The sequence below is a fragment of the Rhea pennata genome, chromosome Z, assembly GCF_028389875.1.
Source record: "Rhea pennata isolate bPtePen1 chromosome Z, bPtePen1.pri, whole genome shotgun sequence".
NCBI lineage: Eukaryota > Metazoa > Chordata > Aves > Rheiformes > Rheidae > Rhea > Rhea pennata.
The window spans coordinates 10,579,261-10,600,789 of NC_084702.1; the positions used below are offsets into that span (position 1 = coordinate 10,579,261).

The 21,529-nt window shown below is 43.2% G+C and overlaps 1 protein-coding gene across 1 annotated transcript; it reads left to right on the forward strand.

The window, feature by feature from the left end:
• Window positions 1–2,143: 2,143 nt before the first annotated feature.
• On the forward strand, window positions 2,144–14,673 carry FUT10 (fucosyltransferase 10). Its single transcript, XM_062599677.1, has 5 exons — window positions 2,144–2,239; window positions 4,191–4,485; window positions 7,216–7,501; window positions 12,267–13,102; window positions 14,422–14,673. The coding sequence occupies exons 2-5, from the start codon at window positions 4,405–4,407 to the stop codon at window positions 14,644–14,646; spliced, it is 1,428 nt and encodes a 475-aa protein (XP_062455661.1). The 5' UTR covers window positions 2,144–2,239; window positions 4,191–4,404; the 3' UTR covers window positions 14,647–14,673.
• The last annotated feature ends 6,856 nt before the right edge of the window (window positions 14,674–21,529 follow it).

Sequence of the window (21,529 nt, forward strand, 5' to 3'; positions counted from 1 at the left end):
GATTGCTAGTGATGGACTGCTTCTAAGGCTTTGATGGGGGTAGTTTAGAAAAGTAAACACATTGCCAGGAGGCTTAAACTCATTACAAAGAAATTGTACCTTTAGAAAAATAACTGAGGAGTCTGCAAACTGAGGAAGCTTAAAAGCCGCAAGGTTAACTGAGTTTTAAATACCATTCTAGATTTTTAGCTCTGACTTAAGGAAGTACAAGTGAAGGTTGTGTTGAAGTGAGAGACCAGACCAAAATCTAATGGAATCAAGGCAAATTCTTCCATAAGCTGCAACAGGCCTCTGATCAGTCCCCAGCTGCTCAGATTAATTTACTGGGCTGTGATCTGCTCCCAGCATGCTAGCTTCAGTCCTATCAACCTGAAGGACTCTAAAAATAATAGCAAGGTCTGAAAAGCTTGAGTCTGCCTTACGAGATAGTACTTGAAGGTTCTTCTTACCTACCTCCTGGCTCAGAGTCAGCAGAGTGCACTCTTGTTACAGTTCTAATATTTGTCTCCACACTTTACAACAAATAATAAAACCCTGTCTGAAGCTTCCGCTTAAAAATGTGATTCCAGCAGCTAGGACTTTTGGGAAGAAAAAACCACAAATAGGGCAAGAGATGTGACAAAACCTCTGAAGAGAGAGTGGAGAGTAAATTCTAGTCCATGTCTGAGCAGGGCATTGGGAATTACTGATGTTTGCATTAGGAAGAGCCTAGTAGCTTGCAGAGAAATCAGAGCTCTGTGGTGCAGTATATGCAGCAAGAGAGGGCCGTGCTCTGGAGGGCTGACACTGGCATAGCTGTGGGGAAGGGTGGAGGAGGAAAGAGGTGGAGAAAGAGGGCAGGGTACCCAGCAAGGCCAGATGCAAAACCCAAAGGATCTTGCTGTTGTCCCTCGGGGAGTGCCTATACATTCGTGTCAGCCTTGGCATAGCCCTTGCTGCCTCCTCACCCTCTGTGCCCTGGCCAGAACTGCTGCTGCCCCCTCCGTCCTGCCTCCAGACAGCTACTCCTGTGTCTCTCCTTTCTCACTCGCCGTGGGCCCTCAGTCCTGGGTGTGCTTCTTCCTGATTGCAGGCATCTGCAGACAGTCCCAGCACTTTCCGAAAAGGGAGGGACACAGGAGCACTGTGAGAAGAGATGATGTGGGGAGCTAGCCGCCTTCTCAGGCCTAGCTCATCAGTGGGGCTTTCACCCATTTTGCCCAGCAGGAAGGCTGCAGGTAAGGCCCACCTCAGAATAAGGAGATGAGCTGCGTGTAGAACATTTGTATACTTGATTTCACTAATGCATCTCACTGTGGTGCTTCGGGTTTGCTCCACATCACCCCCAGGGTTCTTCCAGTCCCCTGCACCTCCCATGCTCTGCAGATCTGGGCCATCCCCTCTCTTTACTGCCCACTCCCAGGAGTCCCTCCACCCCTCCGAACTGAACATCCTTTTTCAGAGGGGAGAGGCAGAGCTGTTATATGCTTGGTTTCTCATTCTTGTCTGTTTTTTTCCTGCAACATTTGAAGCATAAAATAGGGTGCTTTCCAGTGTCTGTGTATGAATACAATTATGTATGGACATGTCTGCATCTATCAGATAGGTATGTATGTGTAAATAGGCATAGACATGTGAAGGCATTAGATAGAGCATTTAAGCCACCATAAGCAGCCTTTTAGAGCAAATGTCTTTTAGTACAAAGAACAAATGCTAAAAACTGCAGAGGGGTGGCTGATGTCTTGAAACACAGACCTGCCAGGCAGGACTGTTCCTGATTGTTCTACAGAGTTTCACCAGGATATCTCTGTACGATAAAGATCCAGGGGCTGTCTCAGGCATGGTCATTTTTGTGCTCAGGATGCCTCAGCTCTGAGCCCGAGGGATACGGGTTGCCTGCTCTGGGAAGCACAGTGGGCTTGCCAGGCGCTCAGAGACTTCCCAACTTCTGAGACACATTTCTTTTTATGACAAGGCTCCGGCTGGAAACAGTGAATCTTAAGTCCTCTTGAAGACAGCACCAGCTAAAACAGCGCTGTTGTGAAATAAAATAACCCCCCTCCCCAAGCCCGATTATGCTGCCTGGCCAGCGCCACCCCTGCGGGGGCCCCGTGCTCCGCTCGCCAAACGCCGCCTCTCCCTCTCCGCACACGGAGGAGATGCACAAAGTGGAAGTTAAAAAAAAAAAAAAAAAAAAAAAAAGCACACACACAGCACAAGGACAGTGGCGAAAGAAAGGCGGGAGCAGAATTTTTGCAGGGTAAGTAGGAAAACAGCCCGGCTCGGTGGAGTGTGTGTGTGCGTGTGTGCGTGCGCAACGCTGCAGGATACTTGCCCCAGGGGCAGCCCCCAGCCACAGGCCACGAAACGGGGTGAGCACGAGGGAGGGGAATGGAGGAAAGGAGAGCCCCGTTGGGCTGCCGGGTCCAGGGGCATGCAGTGAGGCAGGGCAGAAAGGAAAGGCAGCAGGGTTATCTGATAGGAAGTTTGGGAGGATTTTCAGGGAGCTGATTTATCCGTCTGCCCTCTTAAATCGCTGGGGCCTCTGCTCAGCCTGGCGGTGGCAGGAAAGCTTTGCAAGCTGAGCTGGGCCAGGACAGAGCTTTGCACAGCTTTACCTACAAGAACCCACTGCTGGGTAAAAGTGCTGAACTGCAAATAGAAGAATGAAGCCATTACCTCAGGGAATTCCTACAGCACGCCCATGCTGTGGGCAGTTTCCTCCTTTAGAAAAATGCCTAAAAATGGCAAGATTACTACATTTGTATCTGGGGCGTTTTCAACATCTTTCAGCTTTTTCCATCTTCTTTTTGCCATGTATAGTGTGGTATTGTAGATACTGCTCCTGTGCTTGCCTAGGTAAATTTTGACCAACATAGTTGTGAGCAGAATTCAGCCCCTTCTCCTCTCAGTACTCACATTTTGGCTGTAATGCAGGAAGCATGGAGCATACAGGGACTAAGAGAAGTTACCTGATTTCAAAGTTGCTAAACAGCCAGCAGTGGACCTTGGTGCCCAAACAAAACCTTCAAAAGCTGTTGTCCTGTGCAGAGCAGACCCCCCACAGCATGGTTTCTTGTCATCTTTTTTCTGAGGAGGCTCCTCTGGTGGTTGATGGGAAGGGTCAATGCCAAAATTGCAATGGAGGTAAAAATAGGATCAGCCTTTTTTCTCAAGCTGACAGCTGTACACGGGTAGTATGTGATTAGTAGCTTTGAGACCCAACTCTCTTTTTTCAATTTTTGGAACTTTTTGAATGGGATTGGGATAGTGGGTGGGTGAGCTGCTAGGCATAGGCATATGGAGAAAAAAACAATTGCACACACCCTTTTTTTTCTCATAGGAAAAAAAAACCAATCTGTGTGACAGAGGCACAGCTCCAAAAGAGATGTATAAAATTATCAATGTATTAAAAAAATATGGTTTTTATTTCTACTTTCTGAGCTTTTGGAGTACTCATATTTTCAAACTTTTCTCCTCTGCCTTGAGTGCTAAAGTCTAACCTTTCTCCCATCCTTTTTTCTAAGCTGAAACTGGAACTTGTCCCTATTCTTACTGTCAAGAGCTGGGATTTTCGAGGAGTAGCATCCAGCATGCAGAAAAATTGTAGGGCTCTGTGAAGGCTAAAAGAAGAGTCAAGCAAGGGGAAGCATTATCTGAGGAGAGTTAGACCAATATAGAAGTAGATTACAGGGGAAGGGAAGCTTTTGAAATTTAAATGTGTTTGAGATTGGAGAATGTTTGTGTGTGCGCTGCATGTTACTTTCTCCATGTGAGAAAGTTCAGGAAGACTCTTTCAGCATTTCTGTGTAGAAATCCCAAGGCCAGATAAGTTGTGCTTCACTTCCAGAGCATTTTCAGGGCTAGCCCAAGGGATACTCCTTCATTGCTTGTTTGTTTTAGAGTCTGCTGAGGAGCAGCACACCTGAAACTTAGAAAAACGGCTGCTCTCCCCATGCAAGGCTGAGCCAGGCCATGAGCCCCCGTCCACGCTGTGTGCCATGCAAGAAGAGGATATGTAACCCTCACTAGCTTCCAAGTCCAGGTGGGGTGGAGGGGGAGTGGATAACTTCCTTGCAGTTTGCTATCTGAAATGTAATGAAAATGCCGTTTAGAGGGCTTTCCCACCTGCTTCCCCGTGCAAGTTAACTGCCTTTGGATCTCAATGCAGAGATGTTTAATATCTGCTCCTTGTCTTGTGTTTGGTTTAGCTAAAGGCAGACACCTGGCTCAAAAAATGCTTCTGGCACCTGCAGAAAGCTACCTGTAGATATAAAGTCAATCACTGAGCTTGAAGAATGGTCTTGATGCTGTTCCCTTTTCACCAACTGTCTCCATGAAGAGGACTGAAGATGGAGTTGGAAAGCATTGCAGCAAAGGCTGAAGATTTTAGACTAGTTGGCCTTCTTGACACCTAGATCTACCATGATTAGGATCAGGAGAAAGAAACTATGGGCATCTTGCTTCTGCTTTACAGCTGCCTTTTTCCTCTTGATGACACTCCAGGTACAGGGAAAAGGGGGGGAGAGGGCTGCATGTGATTGTACTCAAAATGTGATACAACTCTGGCAGACCAGAAAGATTGTTAAAGGCAAGAGATATCTTTTGTACTAGATAATGCTTTAGGAGTAATCTGCATAAATAAATGCTGTCAGAAACATTGTCCTAGTGGTAATAGCCAACTCCAGAAGTGACATTAGGGAGTTACTGAGAGCACCTTTGTTGCATGGCTCCTCTAATGCTGAAGGAATTTCTCAGAACTGGTGTGCTCTGCCCTGTTGCATTGTCTTCACCCAGCATTGCCTCAAGGCCATGTGTTTGAATTTCTGAAGTTGGAAAACAAGGCTGGACCTGTTTCATTTTGTTGTGGCTGACAGCCAAGGAAGATCTTTGACCACATTAGTAAGTGGTCACAGGAAGTCTGTCCCGCAGTCCTGATTCGGTGGCCATTCTTGGCATAGGGAAGCCCAGCAGCTTGTCAATAAAAAATATCCAAGAGAAGAATCAATGTGGAGGCATATTAATTATGGCTGGCGTGGGCCAGTCTTTAAGTAAAAGAGGGCAAGTTTTAGACAAACTGAGTCAGCCTTGGCCTGTAGTCATGGGACTTAGAGACTTTAGTCATCAGAAGACCAGCATCTACCCCAAAGAAGTCTTTGCATTTGGGCTGGGCCCTTAACTGAACTCATAGTTCAAACCAGTAACTCAGATAACTCCCAGGGGAGCCTTGAGAAGGAGCTTCAGAGACAGGAGTGCGTGCTCTTCAGCTCTCCTAGGGCAAGTACCTGCTCCAAACTGGAACCAATTCTTCAGGGTAGTTGTCACCTCAATGGCCTGTTTTTTTCTGCTCCTTGAAACAGAACATCCCATGGCAGTGTGGATACTCTAGCCTGGGAACAATGCTAGTAAGTAGGAGCTTTACTGGTGGGGTTTGTCACACCACTGCAGCTCCACAGCTCAGCAGTTTTGGTTAGAGCTGTCCTGTGTCTATCTGGGTTTATGTTTTGGAGTGTTCACTGCATAATGAATTGTCCAGGATCATCCTGATGCTTTTTACTAGGGAGGCCTCATACCCATGTACTAGACTCATCCCCATGAGCTGTGGATATAGTGGGGACCTCTTGATCCCCAGGAGTTCAGAGAAAGCTGCCAGAAATTCTGTACAAATACAGAGACTCCTTAAATTCAGCCAAGGCAAAATTTATGTGTAGAAAAGGAGTACATACCCGGAGAAACTGTGAAATGTGGTAATTCTAGACTTATTTGAATTATATTATTATAGAATCATAGAATCAGTAAGGTTGGAAGGGACCTCTGGAGACCATCTAGTCCAACCTCCCTGCTCAGCAGGGTCACCTAGAGCATGTTAGACAGCGTTGCATCCAGGCAGGCCCTGAATATCTCCAGAGAAGGAGACTCTGCCACCTCTCTGGGCAACCTGGTCCAGTGCTCTGTCACTATAGCTATACCTTGCTGAACTGTCAGACATGTGAATCATCGTCAGCCAGTATCCTGTCCACATGCCAGTATGGGAGTGTTTTCTACATTGTTCTGTACAGCTGCACTCTGCACAGTCTCCTGCGTGTGCAGTCCCAGTATACTGTGTTTCACAGAGACTATTTAGTCTAGTTACAATCACTGTATTTTACTGCACAGTGAGAGTGAATGACACAGCAAACAGCAAAATGAATGCAAGCAATAAAGCTATCAGGGAATATAAATGCTTTTAACCAACATAGTATAAACAACACTCTCCCACTTTCCAATACCCTCCTTCAGAGCCATCTGGAAAGTAAAAGTGCTGTGAGCCAAAGCTGTCTGGTGGGTAATAGTTCCCCCTGTCATTCTTGCAGCTGTTTGTTGGATGGTATTAGGTGCTATCCAGGAGGATGCACACACAAAAAACTTAACAGGAAGGTTTTAGCCCCACTAAAACCAGGAGCAATTGCTGTGTATCCTGCAGCAATACCTGCTTTCACCATTTCTGCTGCTTCACTTACCCTCTTTGAACAGATTTCTCTGCCCAAGAACACTTTTATTACTGGTACTATTTGCGAGGAAGAGTTGTGGTTTCACAGGCACCATAGCTACTGAGGACTGTTTTTTCATGTCTCATGGCTGATAGTGAGCAGTGTTACAAGCCTCTCCCATGGGTGGAGAGATTTTAAGGTTCTTCACTGGATTTCCGATCTACAAGATATGGCTCATGGTAGTTTTTTTTCCCCCCTTCTTTGCAGGTGTAGAGGGGATTTTTCTCCTCTGACTGGCCAAGAAGTTGTAGGAACATGACTGTCTTTAAGACCCATCAGCATTTGATATGGTTTAAATCATTAGAGGTGGGTTGGGCACAGATAGCCACACAGTGACATGAAGACCTCATGCTTTTTTACAGCCTATTCCAGAAGAAGCCTGGCTACTGAATGGCTGTGCACTATTTCATGATTTTCCAGGGAGAAAGTAAAAGTTATACTGTTAAGTCATATATGACTGGCTATACCTCTATACAGAAAAGTATTTCCCGTCTCCTTACAGGCTCAAATCAAAGCTTTCCCTTTTCTGCTGTAATGCCACCTGGACAGTGGCTGCAGTCAGTGAAATATATCCACTTTCTGGATTGACAGAAACTTCATGTGAGGGCTTATTTAGTGCTTGATATTCAAACTCTGATTTGACAAGAGAGTGTCCTGGCTAATGACAGTTACATTGTGTGATATATGCATGTACTTTTCCCTGAAGGTTATCACTGAACTGGGCAATTCAGAGAAGAAGGCTGCAGTAATCTCCAGTTTACAGAGTGGCCTATTAAAGCCTGAGGAGAGACAAGCTTTTCTGTTTAAGAAGCAGGAACTCCACAGAAACTTCAGGACAGAGTCTGATGCAAATCACTACCCCATCCTGCTCTGGTGGTCTCCCCTGACTGGAGAGACAGGGAGATTGGGACAATGTGGAGAGGATGTTTGTTTCTTTACTATCAACAGGACCTACCAGCACCATCAGATGACAAGAGCATTTCTGTTCTATGGTAAGGAGACGATTCTTTTGAAAAGTGTGACCTACCCTTCTGTCCCATCATTTCTCTTACATATGAAATACTCTAGGTGGAAATCACTGAGGAACAAAACTTACAAAGTTCAAGTTGTTAAACTTTGCCTGGTGCTGAACCATCCATAGCAATCTAGAGATGCATATTCAATACAGTGGTGTTCTGAAAAGTGACCGTGTGCATCTTGCCTTGTCTCATGCTGCTTTCTAATCACATGTGCTCCCTGTTTATGAGAGAAAAGATCATTTCCTTTAGCTGCCAAGTCCTGAAAAGACAGTCTAAGATCAAGCCAGCTTTTTCCAGTCCTCTGGCTTGTGACCACTTGCAGAGATTCTGCAAGGGCTTTGTTACACTTCTGCAAGTCTTTTGTTTTAAAATAATGCCCTCACTTGTAACTGTGCAACTGCCTGGCCTTCTCTGCCAAGAGGTTGCTAGCAGACTGCAAATGGAACTTAGTAAAAGGGATCTATTGATTCTTCACAGGGAATAGCAGCTAGTACAACTGTCTGAGCTGTGCTGGCTGTGCTGCGTAAGATTCCCCATTTTCAGAAACATTGTCCTGGTGGTAATAGCCAACTCTAGAAGTGACATTATGGAGTTACTGAGAGCACCTTTGTTGCGTGGCTTCTCTAACGCTGAAGGAGTTTCTCAGGACTGGTGTGCTCTGCCCTGTAAAGTGAGTCAGTACCCTACTGCAAAGTTAGTCTACAAAACTCACAAGAAACATCTTTTAGAAGTGGGTTTTAACTTCTTCCCTCCTCCCCCCCCGAGCTACTTTTCAGAAGAAAAATTGAATTTTAGGTGGAAAAACAAAGACAAATGTGTTTCTGTGACTGGTATATTTAGCTCCTTTGTCTAGAAAAAGAACAAAGCAAAACCAAAACCAAAAACCAAATCAAACCAACCAAAACAAAACAGTCTTGAATCCTCATTCACTAAGGCCAGATAAAAGTGAGTTGGAAACATAGGAAAGAAAGGCCTTTAGCACAGTTTGTTAGTGAACTGAAAACTTCTCATCACTTGCCTTCTCATAGCTCCAAGTAGGTCACTGTTGTCTCTTGATAGCACAGTCTGAAAGAGAAGGAAGAACCACAAAGGATCGAGAAGCTGACCCAGTTAAAAACAAGGAAAGCTAGGTTCAAATCACATGAAAACTGTAAAGTCTAATATTTTGGTGTCTGGCAGTAATTCTGTTTGTCTGCTCCACTATTAGCAGAACTTTGTTACTTTTCATTTTTAGCAACATTATGGACATGACTTACTTATGTTCTTTTAAGGAATTATTTATATTAGGCAAAAGACTCTCCTAGCATTTTTTTCTTTTCCTAGTCATGCTGATTTGTAATTAAACGTAAAGAAAATTACTAAAATATGCAAAAATATTCATTATTTTTAAACAACAGCAAGCAATCTCACAATGTTAAAAACCACAGACATAAGGATATTGAAAGCAAAAACAATGCTGCATTAAGATGAAAAAGCTTCACACACACACACAAGGTCAGGAAATGCAGAAGAGCAAAGCTTGCAACTGTACTAACCTCCTCCAGTAACATAGACGCACACTGTGCCCTTGATGTACTTTGCAGTAGGGCTGCAAAAAGGCACAGTTTTGTGTTCCAGAACTTCCCTCTCCAACAGTTTGATGAGTGAAAACCTGAACATTTGCATCCTCATGCTGAGGTTGGAGCAGGGCACAGTTTCACCTTCCAGAGAACGTGCATTCATTTTTATGTAATATTTTGTCAGTGAACTAGTCAGGAGATGAAAGGTCTAAATCTTGAAAAGAATATTAAGCCAAAAAAAAAAAAAAAAAAAAAAAAAAAAAAAAGGTTATACACGTTCTCCAGCAGATCTACTGTGCTAGAAACACCTCTTCCCAGCAGCTTTTCTCTATTTATTGTCCTCATCTGGGAAGCCCATAGGTGTGGGTGATGACTTTGTCAAGTGCCACTATCTCCAGTTTGCAAGTGATAGGTGGCACCTACTTTCTAGATTTTTCAGACCCTTTGGCAGACTTCCAAACTTTATCTTTTCAAAGTCACATACGTCACAGAATTTTGTCTGTACCATGAGCTACCAACCTTATTGCTTCTGAGAGGAACTGAGACATCAAGAGCTGGATCTGGGCCTCCTAGAGGGAGCTGGTGCCCTGTTGTCAGAGCTTCAAATCTTTTTTTCTAAGAATGGGGAGTATCCAACCTTTTTGTGCTGGGGAGTTGAGTACTCCAATTATGAATCATGAGAGAAAGACACCTCCAAAGATGCAGAACTGATCCTGACAGCATCTGTCATACTCTGCTGCACTTTGCCAATTATCCAAGATGTCTTAATAATAGTTTGGAAATTGAAATTGCTCATAATTATAATCTTTTTGTGCTGCTTTATCCCTTTATAAGCTTATTAATTTCTTCATTTTGCAGGGTAGGTAACATGCTGTTATTATCTTCCCTTTAATCCTTAAAAGCTTTTGTCTACTTGCTAGGCTGAGATTGATTAAGTGTTATATTAGAATCAGTCATTTTCATGTGCTTTTATCTATAATGCATTTTTCTCTAAGTTTCTCCTTGTCTAATTCTCTCCTTGGTTGGTAAGTTTTACATATTCCGCTTTTATCTTTGTCTCATCCCTTTCTTTGTCCCACTCTTCTTTTGTACATTTTCCTTCCCTGTCTCCTCCCCCCTCAATATTGCCTCGCGAAGGGAACAAACACACAAGAGACCTGCAGAACTATGGTTTCAATTCGAAGCATTTCATTAACAGCTGTGTGTACTGTTGCTTCTTTTCCTGGCATCACTTGGAACAAAGTGTTTTCAAAACTGAATAGGCCTTACAAGCTACTCCTCTGAAAATGCAATTCACTTTTAATTGCATTGTCTTCTCTTATCACGACCACACATCAAAAACAGAGGATGCAAATAATATTTTTCAGCAAGTGGCACAGTGCTTCATCCTTTCAGTGCTGAGACTCCAGCAGCCTTGGAATCAGGCTTTTGTGGAAAAAAGAATGTCAAATATTTAAGTGAATTTAGTGCCTTTGGTGCCTCCACCTGATGCTTGTGAAGGATCTTGCTTTACTGGAGGGTCTTATGTGCTGCATCCTAGTATCCTTCTGTACTTGCAGTAGTGAAGTCTTTTGTTTCTTTTGTAAGGTCCCCTTGGAGTCATCTTGACTCTGCAGAGACCATTTGGCATGTTTTTCCTTCTTTCTTTATTAGAATTTTTAACAAAATTCTGCGTGAGAATTTGTCATCTTCCTCCCCCCCCCCCCTTTTTTTTTCCAGTCAATGGGTTGAGGTCAGTGGTAGAAAAAGGCACCAAAGGTTACAAGTGTGACTGAGACAGTAGAGTGGTTTGTCCCAAGAGAATGGCTTTGTGATGTTTTCTAAAGATGGTCAAACTAGCTCTTCAGTGTTTGTTTTGGTTTGTGAACTTCCTTTGATTGACAATACTGACTAAAAGTTACATGTAATCATTGCTGACACTTCAGTCAAAACCACTTATTACGTTGGTGCTAAGACACTGAAGAATTGTCTTGATAGAAATTTGTTACCTTTATGTTTAATCTGCAGTCAGGCTAGTCAGATGAGAGTGGCATGGCCGTATGGAAGGGAAAGGATCAGATTTGCTATCAGTATTTCGAGTTTTGCACGGACCAGCTTTTCAGAAAGCCTTTTAGGTTTGACCTAACCAGTCCACCAAAATCTTTGCTCCTCTACTGTCCTACTGAGGTGCAAGCAGCGAGAGTGGTCTGTTCTTAGAGTTCAGGCATGGTTTTTCTACTTTCGGCTTTGATGAGCCATCTTTTACTAGAAACTATTTCCTGTATGTTCTGTTAGGCAGCTGTGATGCATCATCTCTTTATTCTCTCTTTGATGAACTAAAATATTGACTTCCAAAGACTCCATAATATAATGTCTTTTCAAGATTTCAAGTCATCCTTGTAATTTTTCTCCTTAAGCTTGTTCAATATTTTAGCATCCTTTCTGGTATTTTGTTACCGGAAGCAAATTCAGCTCTGAATTTTGCTGACATCATAGACAGAGGCAATAGCATCTGCTCCCTTATTAATATACCCAAATGACTGAGCATCTTATTATAATGCCTCCTTATCAGTGCATTAAGATATGAAATTGATAGTGAGCCTTTGACATAAGAGGCCTTAGAACTAGTATGACCTGAAAGTAAACCATTTCTAGTGTTAAGTACTGATCCACCTTCTCCAGATTTTTCTGCTGCCAGTTTTATCCATTATGCTAGTCCTCTGTTTACACATGAATTACCCTCTTTGTGTTATGTGTTTATAATGTCGTAAGTGACATCAAAAATGACTATGGGGCTGATATTAAACCAAAACTGTCTTTTTGATAGGTAGGATTGACCAGCTAAGTGCTGTTTTAAATAATCTACAACAGTTCATGATGACACCAAGTCCAGTAAAATACAAAATGGGTGTCTCTTCTTTTGGGTCATGCAAAGTCTAAACCACTATCCCACTATGGCTTTCAGTGGAAATATTAAGATTCCATCAGAATACTTTTATCTGAAGTGATTATAACCATATTACGTAAGCATTTTTTGTAAAGACAATGCGACAAGAGGCAAAAACTGCTTAATTATGAGTAGGAAGGCTGTGTTTCAGCCCAGTGAATTTTGCAGACCTCTTCAAAATGTTTTTGTGTCATTATACTTCAGCAGGACGTCTTAATATGGGGCAGAATAAACACTGTTTGTTTTTGTCTAGGTACTGACTTCAGTGTAGACAGCCTACCCCTCCCTCGTCAAGGCCATCATGATTGGGCTCTTTTCCATGAAGAGTCACCAAAAAACAACTACAAGCTCTTCCATGAACCAACCATCACCTTATTCAATCACACTGCAACATTTAGCCGTCATTCACACCTACCGCTGACCACCCAATACCTTGAGGGTGTAGAAGCTCTGAAGTCCTTGAGGTATATGATCCCCCTGCAGAAGAAGAACAGTTTGAGGAAGAGGCTTGCACCGCTTGTTTATGTGCAGTCTGATTGCAACCCTCCTTCTGATCGGGACAGCTATGTGCGTGAGCTGATGTGCCACATTGAAGTAGACTCTTACGGGGAATGTCTGCATAACAGAGACCTTCCTCAGCATCTCAGAAATCCATCAGCCATGGATGATGGGAACTTCTATAAAATACTGGCGCAGTACAAGTTCATTCTTGCTTTTGAAAATGCTATTTGTGAAGACTACATCACTGAAAAACTTTGGCGGCCACTGAAATTGGGAGTAGTACCAGTGTACTATGGCTCTCCCAGCGTTGTAGACTGGCTTCCTAGTAACAAGAGTGTGATCTTGGTATCTAGGTTTGCACATCCTCGGGAGCTGGCCCACTACATCAAGACACTGGATACAAATGACAGAGAATATGAGGCTTACCTTGAATGGAAGCTGAAAGGGGATATTTCCAACCCCAGACTACTTACAGCAATGAAGGAACGCAAGTGGGGAGTGCAAGATATCACCCAGGACAATTACATTGACACCTTTGAGTGCATGGTGTGTAACAGAGTATGGGAAAATATCAGGAGGAAAGAAAAGGTACTTGTAACTTTGTCCTTATGTCCTAAGAAGGTTTTAAAATTATGTTAGGTTCAGATTTACCCCATGAACTTTGATTATCAGAGTTTTGGGCAGCCTGCAGCTACTGGTATTGCAGTGTTGTTGGGTTGTGCATCCTCATACCAAAAGGTGATGGCAGAAGATCATGTTTGGCCAGGGCATGTGTTCCTGGTACAGCTATGTTACTGGAGCTCTTCCATACTGACTGTTGAGCTGGTGGTCATCTCAGAAAAAGGTTTGAATTATTTAGGGAGGAGGTGTTTATCAGGCTATATAAAAGGTAGCTGACTTAGTGACTAATTTCAGATGACTACCTGAGGGTGGTCAAGCACTGGAACAGGTTGCCCACAGAGGCTGTGGGAACTCCATCTTTGTAGATATTCAAAACCTGGCTGGATGCTGGATATGATCTTGAGTGACCAGATCTTATTAGATCTGCTTGGAGCAGGTGGTTGGACTAGATGATTTCTGGAAATCCTTCCCAGTCTAAATACTCCTTGACTCTCTGGTTCTATGCGTGTGTGGTTGCATGCAAACCTGTAGCAACAAAATATTGCCTGTGGCCACATTTTTTGGCTGAACATAAATGTTTAAGCCAGGCTGAGTATTTGTGAGAGGAGTTGGCCGTGTTTCTCCAGGTCTAAATCTTCTGGAAGTTATCCTGATAGAGAGACCACCTGGGACTGGCTCTCTTACAAGGGTGTGCAGCACCAAGGGCCCAGCAGTCTTGTGAGGGTCTAAATTATGACCCCAAAGGGCCATTTTGAAGGCTGTAAGAGCTGTTGACTGTCCAGAAGCTGCTAGCTGAGGTGGATTTTGCTGGTATAAACATAGCATTACTTGGAATTAGACTGAAGCGACTCACTCTATGTACACTTCTGATCTGGTGGCCACTCATTTTAATTACTGCATTCCTTTAAGTTTTCCAGGCTTAGGTACTAAGAACCAACAGCCATTTTTTAAAGCTCTTTATCAGTTCAGTTATCAGTGTGGATCAAAATAATTTTTGTATCCAGAACTGACCAATGGTTATAGTATCCTAGTGCTATCTTACACCATTGGGCCATATTTTTGCAGGAGGCAATCTGAGCAGTATGTTAAATGGTCAGTTGGCAGCTGAGAGAACAAGAAATCATTTGAAGTTATTAAGGTTTAGGAAGGGATGAGAAATCCACAAGGACATGGCTGGAGCCTGTGATGGGAAGATAAATGTCGCTGAGGTTGCTCCATGGTTTGCTAACATAGTCCCTTTTTGAGGGTTCCTAATAACCTTTTCCTTTTATTTCTCTCCATTGCAGGGATGGCTGCCCCAGAGCTGGAATGCTCAGGTTAATCACCTCAGCTGCCCCAAACCTGAAGCTTTCTGGTTCTCATCTTCAAACACAGGCTGGGCTTCCCTCCGAGAGATGTGGATACCGAGCTTTGAGCAGTCCAAGAAAGAAGCTTGGGCACTGAGACAGCTGGTGGAAAGAAACACAAATTTCACTGCTCAAGAATTTTGGATGCTTGTATTCAAAGAATAAACACAACAACCTGTAAAACAGAGTGAACTCCTCAGGGGAGTCTATGTAATTTTCTTTTGCAGGTGACCTTATTATATGTAGGATTGTTAACCATAGGAAGTAGACCATTTGTCCTGTAAGACTAAATTTAGCAGGTGTAATACTCAAAGAGTATTGCTAAGCAACAGAATTGCCCCACTGTGTTATATTTTTACATACATATATATATATATAGTTATATTAATTGTCATAGTTCAAATATTTGAGCATTAAGGCACTGTTTCATCAAGATTCTCAAGGTCTAGTTTTAAGCACAAATCTAGTCCCCATGAACCAAAGGGATCTTCTTCCATCTTTAGATACATACTTACATTCATTACCTCAGGACCCCATGTTCCCCAAACAAAGTTCCTTCATCCTTGAATTGGTATCCACTGACGAGAGTGGCTGACGTAGTTGCACTGGTGCAACTTCTCTGCTGCCTTAGAGATAGAGGGAATATTGGAATGGTGTCCCTGACTAGCTGTTTATTATCAATTTCCCCAGCATCATCAGATTTAGCAGAGACTTGGCGGGCTATGTGTCCTGACACCGAGTGCCAATGTAAAGTGCATTAGCACTTGGCACAAGGAAGCACCATCTGTTAGTGTCCAGGGACAGATTGAATGAAAAACGTGCTGGCTAAGATTTACCCACTGTCTTCTGCTAAAAATAAGGAGAGTACATGAGTATGTCCCCTCTCCGGAAATAGGCCTGGCTTCAATCTTACATATCTTCTGGCCTCTCTGATGATGAACTAGTATTTGTATCACATAAAAGCATGGAATAATGTGCTTGAAGGAGCAGGGATAAAACTAAGGGTCTGTTGGTGTTGAAGAGCCTTCACAAAGCATGAGGAGAGATAGGCAAGCAGCCTATACAGAAAACTGCAGAATTATTTTATCTGACAAAGAAAAAAAGCTTGATGAGCCTGAGTATTACTTGCCAAAGTCCTGCCATCTTTGTCTAGTATTCAGACTGCAGGAGTTTTCACCAGAGCTCTTACAGCTTCAGTCCATGGAGGAGTCCCAGTCTACAGGAGCTGCAGAATGGCATTGCCTGGGTGGAGGCATGCAGAGGCGGGGAAGAGTCAGTGGTATGATGAGACTGGCAAATGTGGCTGCTAATGTAAAGTTCCCAGCTCCTCTGGAAAGGCAGCTTTCCACCTGTCTGATAACTTCCATGTACTCGTTCCTAATACTAGGCTGTTTTTGATGGCAGTCAGGCACTTGACTGACTGATTTTATGAACAGGGAAAAGCGTGAATAACCTTTATCCATGAAATTTAGCAAAATTTGCTTACCTTGCACTCCAAATAGCTGGAAAATTCTTAATTACCTTTAAATCCAGCCAGAGAAAGAGCAGTTTTGTCACCATAAGCCATATAGTGTTGGCCTTTGTTTCTATGAGCATATACTCAGTTTCAAGCAGACAAAATAACCACATGGAAATCATTAATGTTTAGTGTTTTCATGTGTTTTGCTAGTGTGGAAGGCAGGATCCCTTAGCTGTCTCTTAACCCATTAAACTCTTTACTCATTGCTCTACCATGCAAATGATAGCTAAGCTCTACAAACAAAGAAGTCTTTCAGGAAAGTGGTATTAACAACAGGCTTAGAGGCTTTTATAAATCAAGAGCACTCCTGTATTGCAACCCATTGCCATAAATTTCCATTTTTTTTTCTCCTAGGCTGGCACAGAACATCTGCAGTAAGAGGAGCTAGCTCTTTTTTGTGATGTTCTTCTGTCTCATTTGCCAAAAAATCTCAAGCTAGTAAGCTTAAAGACCTTAGGCACTGCACAGTTGATTTTTTTGTGTGTGTTTTTGTGTTTCTCGTTGAAATTTGTCAGATCTTGAGCTTTTTGAGCAATCTTGTAGAAAGTTACTGTCCAAAGATGAGGGCCATATTTATCTCAAGGGGTTTATGATGCATTATAATCTCATTACTTCAGTGGAGTAGAAGAGAAAGGAAGAGAGAAGTAAAAACTGTTTTGCAGTTCAGAGTCTGAAATTTGAAGTGATCAGTAGCAAATGTTTCAGAAGTTACGTCTGCATCTACCATAATACGCAGAAGAAAGACATGTCCCCAGAGCAGCTGGCTGAAAGTACACTGGCATAAAGATAATTCTCACTCAGCCTCATAAGACCATCTCACAATGTATGTTTTTTAAAGGATAAGCATTAAGCTCTTGGAGCAACCTAAATTTGGCCTCTTGGTCCTAAGCCACCCTCTAGAGCCTTTATTGCTGTGCTCATGGGAGGGAAACCTTTGTGAACATCCTGGAGGTAAATGTTGTGGCAAGGATTTCTGAGGGCTAATAATATATACTGCAGACAATCCTTCATGAATTTTAAGTTGATGGCTTTTCTCCCCCTAGTGATCTTAGAAAGAATAAGCAGAAGCAGCTGACCAATCTCTGTTTTGTTAGCTGCTTTGCTAACATGCTGCTTTGCTAACATTCCTGCTGTATACAGATCTTTAATTCTAGCCAGCAGAGTAATCTTTTTTTTTTTTTTTTTTTTTTTTTCCTTTTTCCTTTTCCGGAAGGCTTATGCTTGTCCTGGATAGCACATAGCACAGCTCTTTCTTCTTCTGTTTCTTTTTGCCTTAAGAAAACAACAGAACAGCAAAACAGGTAAGACAACCCATGTATTTGCAACCCATACATTTCCAGCGGTTAAAGCTGATCCTGCACCAATGAATGCAGGCTTACCAACCTCTTGTAGTGACAAGTCATCACAATTTCTGCTGGTGCCCTTCCTCCTATACTCTCCTGGCATCTCTGTGTGTAGCCTCCACTTTTCGTCTGCTCCTTCAGACCTAGCTGTGGGAAGCTGGGGAGCCTCCCTCTTTCATAAAGTGCTGCTGGAGGCAAAGAGGATGCAGGACATGTAGTGAAGGACACTAAGAGAGAGAGGCTAAGAGCCATCACTGACACATCTGCCCTTCCTAACACAGGAATGGGCTCATGTAAGACAGCAAATCCTTCCCTTGAGTTGGAGAAAAGACCCCTCTCATGTGCTGTCCCTGCCTGTGACAGTTCTTGGCTGAGAGTGATGCTGCTGCTGGCATCATGGGGCCAAGCAGAGCCATGTTGAAGAGCTGGAGGAGCCCTGGCAGCAACATGCCGAGTAGTCTCACTTGCAGAAACATCCCTTCTGCTGCCTCTAACAAAGTGATGGTCGGGAACCAGGGCAGGGGCAGCGAGAACTGCACTGCCTGGGCTAGCAGGCACCGGCTGTATGAGGACTTCTCTTCAGACAGCCTGGCCCAGGTATGGCTTGTGCCCTTTGGGACTCAGCCCAGAAGTTGCATTGTACAAGCGTCCTTGTGCCTCCCATCCTCTGTGACGTCTTGCCATGCAGAGGAAGAAGACACAGGGAGGTTGGCTTATGTTTTCCCTGCAAAACTTTGTTTGTGTTTCTCCACTCATTTTTTTTTTTTTTTGTCTCAGAGCCCCAAGCCATCTTCTCCTGCCTGCTTTGGGATATGGCTATCTGTGCTTGGGGGCACCTCTGCACAGTGCAGCTGTAGCCAGGGATCAAGCTGCTGGGAAAATAGCTGAGGTGAATGGCAGAAGTCCCACTGGTGAGGCTGCGGAGGAGAAGGGGAGACAATCAGAGCCGCTCCTCTGCCAGACGTTCCCACACCTTTCTTGTGCTCCCTTGTGTGTCACTGCTTCTGGCTCTGCCTCCTGGCCAAGTCAGTAGGCAAGGCACTGGTCACCCAGCCCAAGCCCTTTCCTGAACCTGGGATGACTTAATAAGGATGCTCAGGGCTGTTGCAGTCAAGCAATCCCCTAGCTGGGGATTTGCAGTTCACAGACTTCAAATTCCAAATTTATTTCCTCTGACCACTTGACAATTTTCTTCCAGTTTGGTAAATCTTTGTTTGTTTGTTTTTTCAAAAAAGTCTCCTTAGCACTAACACTAGGCAATATACTTGTATTGCTTTATTTCCCTTAGAAGGGCTGGGAGTGGGGGTGTGAATGCAGGTGGGAGCAGATCATGTGAGATTGCTCTGCTAAGCATACATATATTAGAAGAACCTCAAAAAAACTAACAGTAGGCCCATGACTAAGAAAGTAATTAAAGAAATGAAATATAAGGAGGACTTTGACTGTGTTCATTTCAATGCCAGACAGGCCTTGATCCTATGCTGTGGGTGCACAACTGTGCATTGTGGACTTCAGAGGTCAAATCCTAGCTTTCCTCCCTCATACAGCATTTTACAGAGAAACAAAGCTAAACACTTCCTTGTGGCAGGCTTTAAAGAAAGCCAAGGATCTTGAAGCCAGTCATGCACATTTGCCAAGCATGTGATAGTGTTAGCTGAGCACTAAACGCACTGACGGCAGCTGTGTGCTTTTGCAGAAAAGCATGCAACTAGTGGGCAAATGTGCAATGTACGGTGCAGCATTTCCACAGAACCACCATGAAATTGCCACATACTGCATGACTCTCGGGCAAATAGTCAGAAAAATGATGGCGGTTAAAGCTAAGCTCTGTTTATGTAATTGAAAAAAAGACAGAGGTGATAGAGGTGGTCTGAACAACCTGTCAGAGGAGCCCTTTCTACAGCAATGAGAAAGAGGGAAGGCCAGCTGATGTGGGCTGGCACGAACATTTGCTGCAATGCCTTGATAGCAGACATTCCTGGTTAATTGTTTTTAAGCCATTGCTATTGAACTTCCACATGTAGACAGTGTTATCAGTGTGTCTTCTAGTCTCAGAGTTAATGAATTAATTATGAAAAACCTCTAGCCTTTTGATGAGTTAGCTCCCTTGTAGTGGGGAAAGATGGAGAGTAGGGAAAGATGCTTTGCATGTGATCAGCAGAATGTCCTGAAATTGATTTTGTTTAGCATATGTACATATGTGCTGATGGGAAGAATTCATATGATAATAAGGTTGCAGATTAAGATAGAACTAAAATTACCTTTATAACTGGTCTTTTTTACAACAGTTTCTTTGCCTTGAAATACTATGGGAATTTGGGGCACATTCAGGCTCACAAAACTTAATCCATACAGCATCTCCAGTCCCATCTGAAAACTGCATGCAAACTTGTACAAATTGGTTTTCTTCTTCTCTTCCTTCCTTTCACGTGCTGTCCATCCTGAGCCTGGAGTAGTGGAGAGGGCTGAAGATCAGCACCAACAGAAATGACTTGGCCACAAGTGGTATCCTCCTGCCACAGGGCAAAATCTAGCATCTCTAACCTATGGGGCATTTGGATTTGGCAGTCTGGAAGTGTTTTACATAAAAAAAAACCAAACAAACAAACAAAAAAAAAACCAAACGTTAAATGTCAGGTGGTGGCAGGTGATCTTCTTGTGGCTTGTTTCTTTTCCTTTCCTTTCTTTTCTTTTCTTTTCCTTTCTTCTCTTCTCTTCTCTTCTCTTCTCTTCTCTTCTCTTCTCTTCTCTTCTCTTCTCTTCTCTTCTCTTTTCTGTTTACTGGCAATCTTTCTGAATGTTTTGGTGCGCACACTTTGCATTTCCAGACATTTATTTAGCATGGGGGGGCCTCAAAGCTTCATTTTTCTCTGTATGGATAAGGACACACTCTCAGACTGCACCCCTGTTCCAGCTGTTGAAGCTCAAAGAGAGACATTTTACAAGCTGAACAGCAAGAACTGTGATCAAATCAAGAGACCTGGCAGCCAGGATATGGCTCCCCAGGAGTCAGAGGCCCTCTATAGGTTCCTTTATCCCAGGATCACGTGCGCCTTTTATAACTATGCCACAAAACACTCACTTTGAATAAATTAAACTTTCTGTGGAGTGTAAATTATTAATGCACTAAAATGTGCTGCTAACTGTTGTTTGCATTTAAAGCTATTACTCACTGTTCCTGACTGATGCATTTGGTTGCCTGTCATTCTCCCCGACTCAGCAAAAATACATCGTTTTTCTCCATGCTATGTGTTTTGTGCAAAGACCACAGAAACCTGAGAAGTTCCATTTCCCCTCCAGGGGAGGGAAGCAGTTTAGAGAAGAAACCAACTAATAACAGAACTGAATTCAAACTAGTTGGAGAAGGTCTTTTCACTGCCTAAAAGACATTTTAGGTAACACTTCGCCATACAATTAGTGACTGGCACATGCAAAAATGTATCTCTTGCATACTACACAAGGAGTCCAAGGATTACTAAAATAAGAAATACTATTAAATATGTCATCAAAACCCATGTTTAGAATGTGAAGAAAACAAACAGTACTCCTGAATGAGAATTTGACTTTTTTGGGGGGCTGCCCATCTCAGAGCTTACAGAAGGCAACAAACATGTCATTTGCTGTTGTTACCAGAGTTTGTTTGTGACTGGAAAAGGAATTGTCTTTTCCAATTGTCGCAGGAAGTATTGTCCGAACTTGCCAGGCCCGGTGGAAATTGCTGGCCCACTGTCCCACACTGAGCTTAAGGCTGGATGGGTAGTGTCCCCATCTCTGTACGTAGCTATGTTATTTTGCATAAATGTCAAACTTGCTTGTGCAGCTGTAACACAGAGCATGCCATCTGTGCTACAATTGCTAATCAAAGCTAAGTTGAACTACTCTCCAGCAGCAGAGGGAAATTCTTTCAGTAATCTGATGATGGAGAACAAAGCCTGAAGGACCCATGAATCACTGGGGCCTGAGTACTCCTTATGTGCTCTTATGGCACCACAAAGTGGCTCAATGTAAATGTAATTTAATTTATTCCCATTCAGAAGTTGTTTTACACCCCCAGAATAGCGTAAATGTCAATTCAGTGTAGGCTCCCTCAAAACACAAGGCCATAGTGTGGGACCTGGTGAGAACCCCAGGAAACAGGGGACCCTAAGTAACTCAAATGCTGGATAGCGTCATGGAAAGATGACAG

Coding starts and splice junctions, on each gene's coding strand:
- FUT10 (XM_062599677.1), top strand. CDS start 4,405: ATGATTAGGATCAGGAGAAAGAAACTATGGGCATCTTGCTTCTGCTTT. Junction 4,486..7,215: donor TCCTCTTGATGACACTCCAG/GTACAGGGAAAA, acceptor TTTTCCCTGAAG/GTTATCACTGAACTGGGCAA. Junction 7,502..12,266: donor AAGAGCATTTCTGTTCTATG/GTAAGGAGACGA, acceptor GTTTTTGTCTAG/GTACTGACTTCAGTGTAGAC.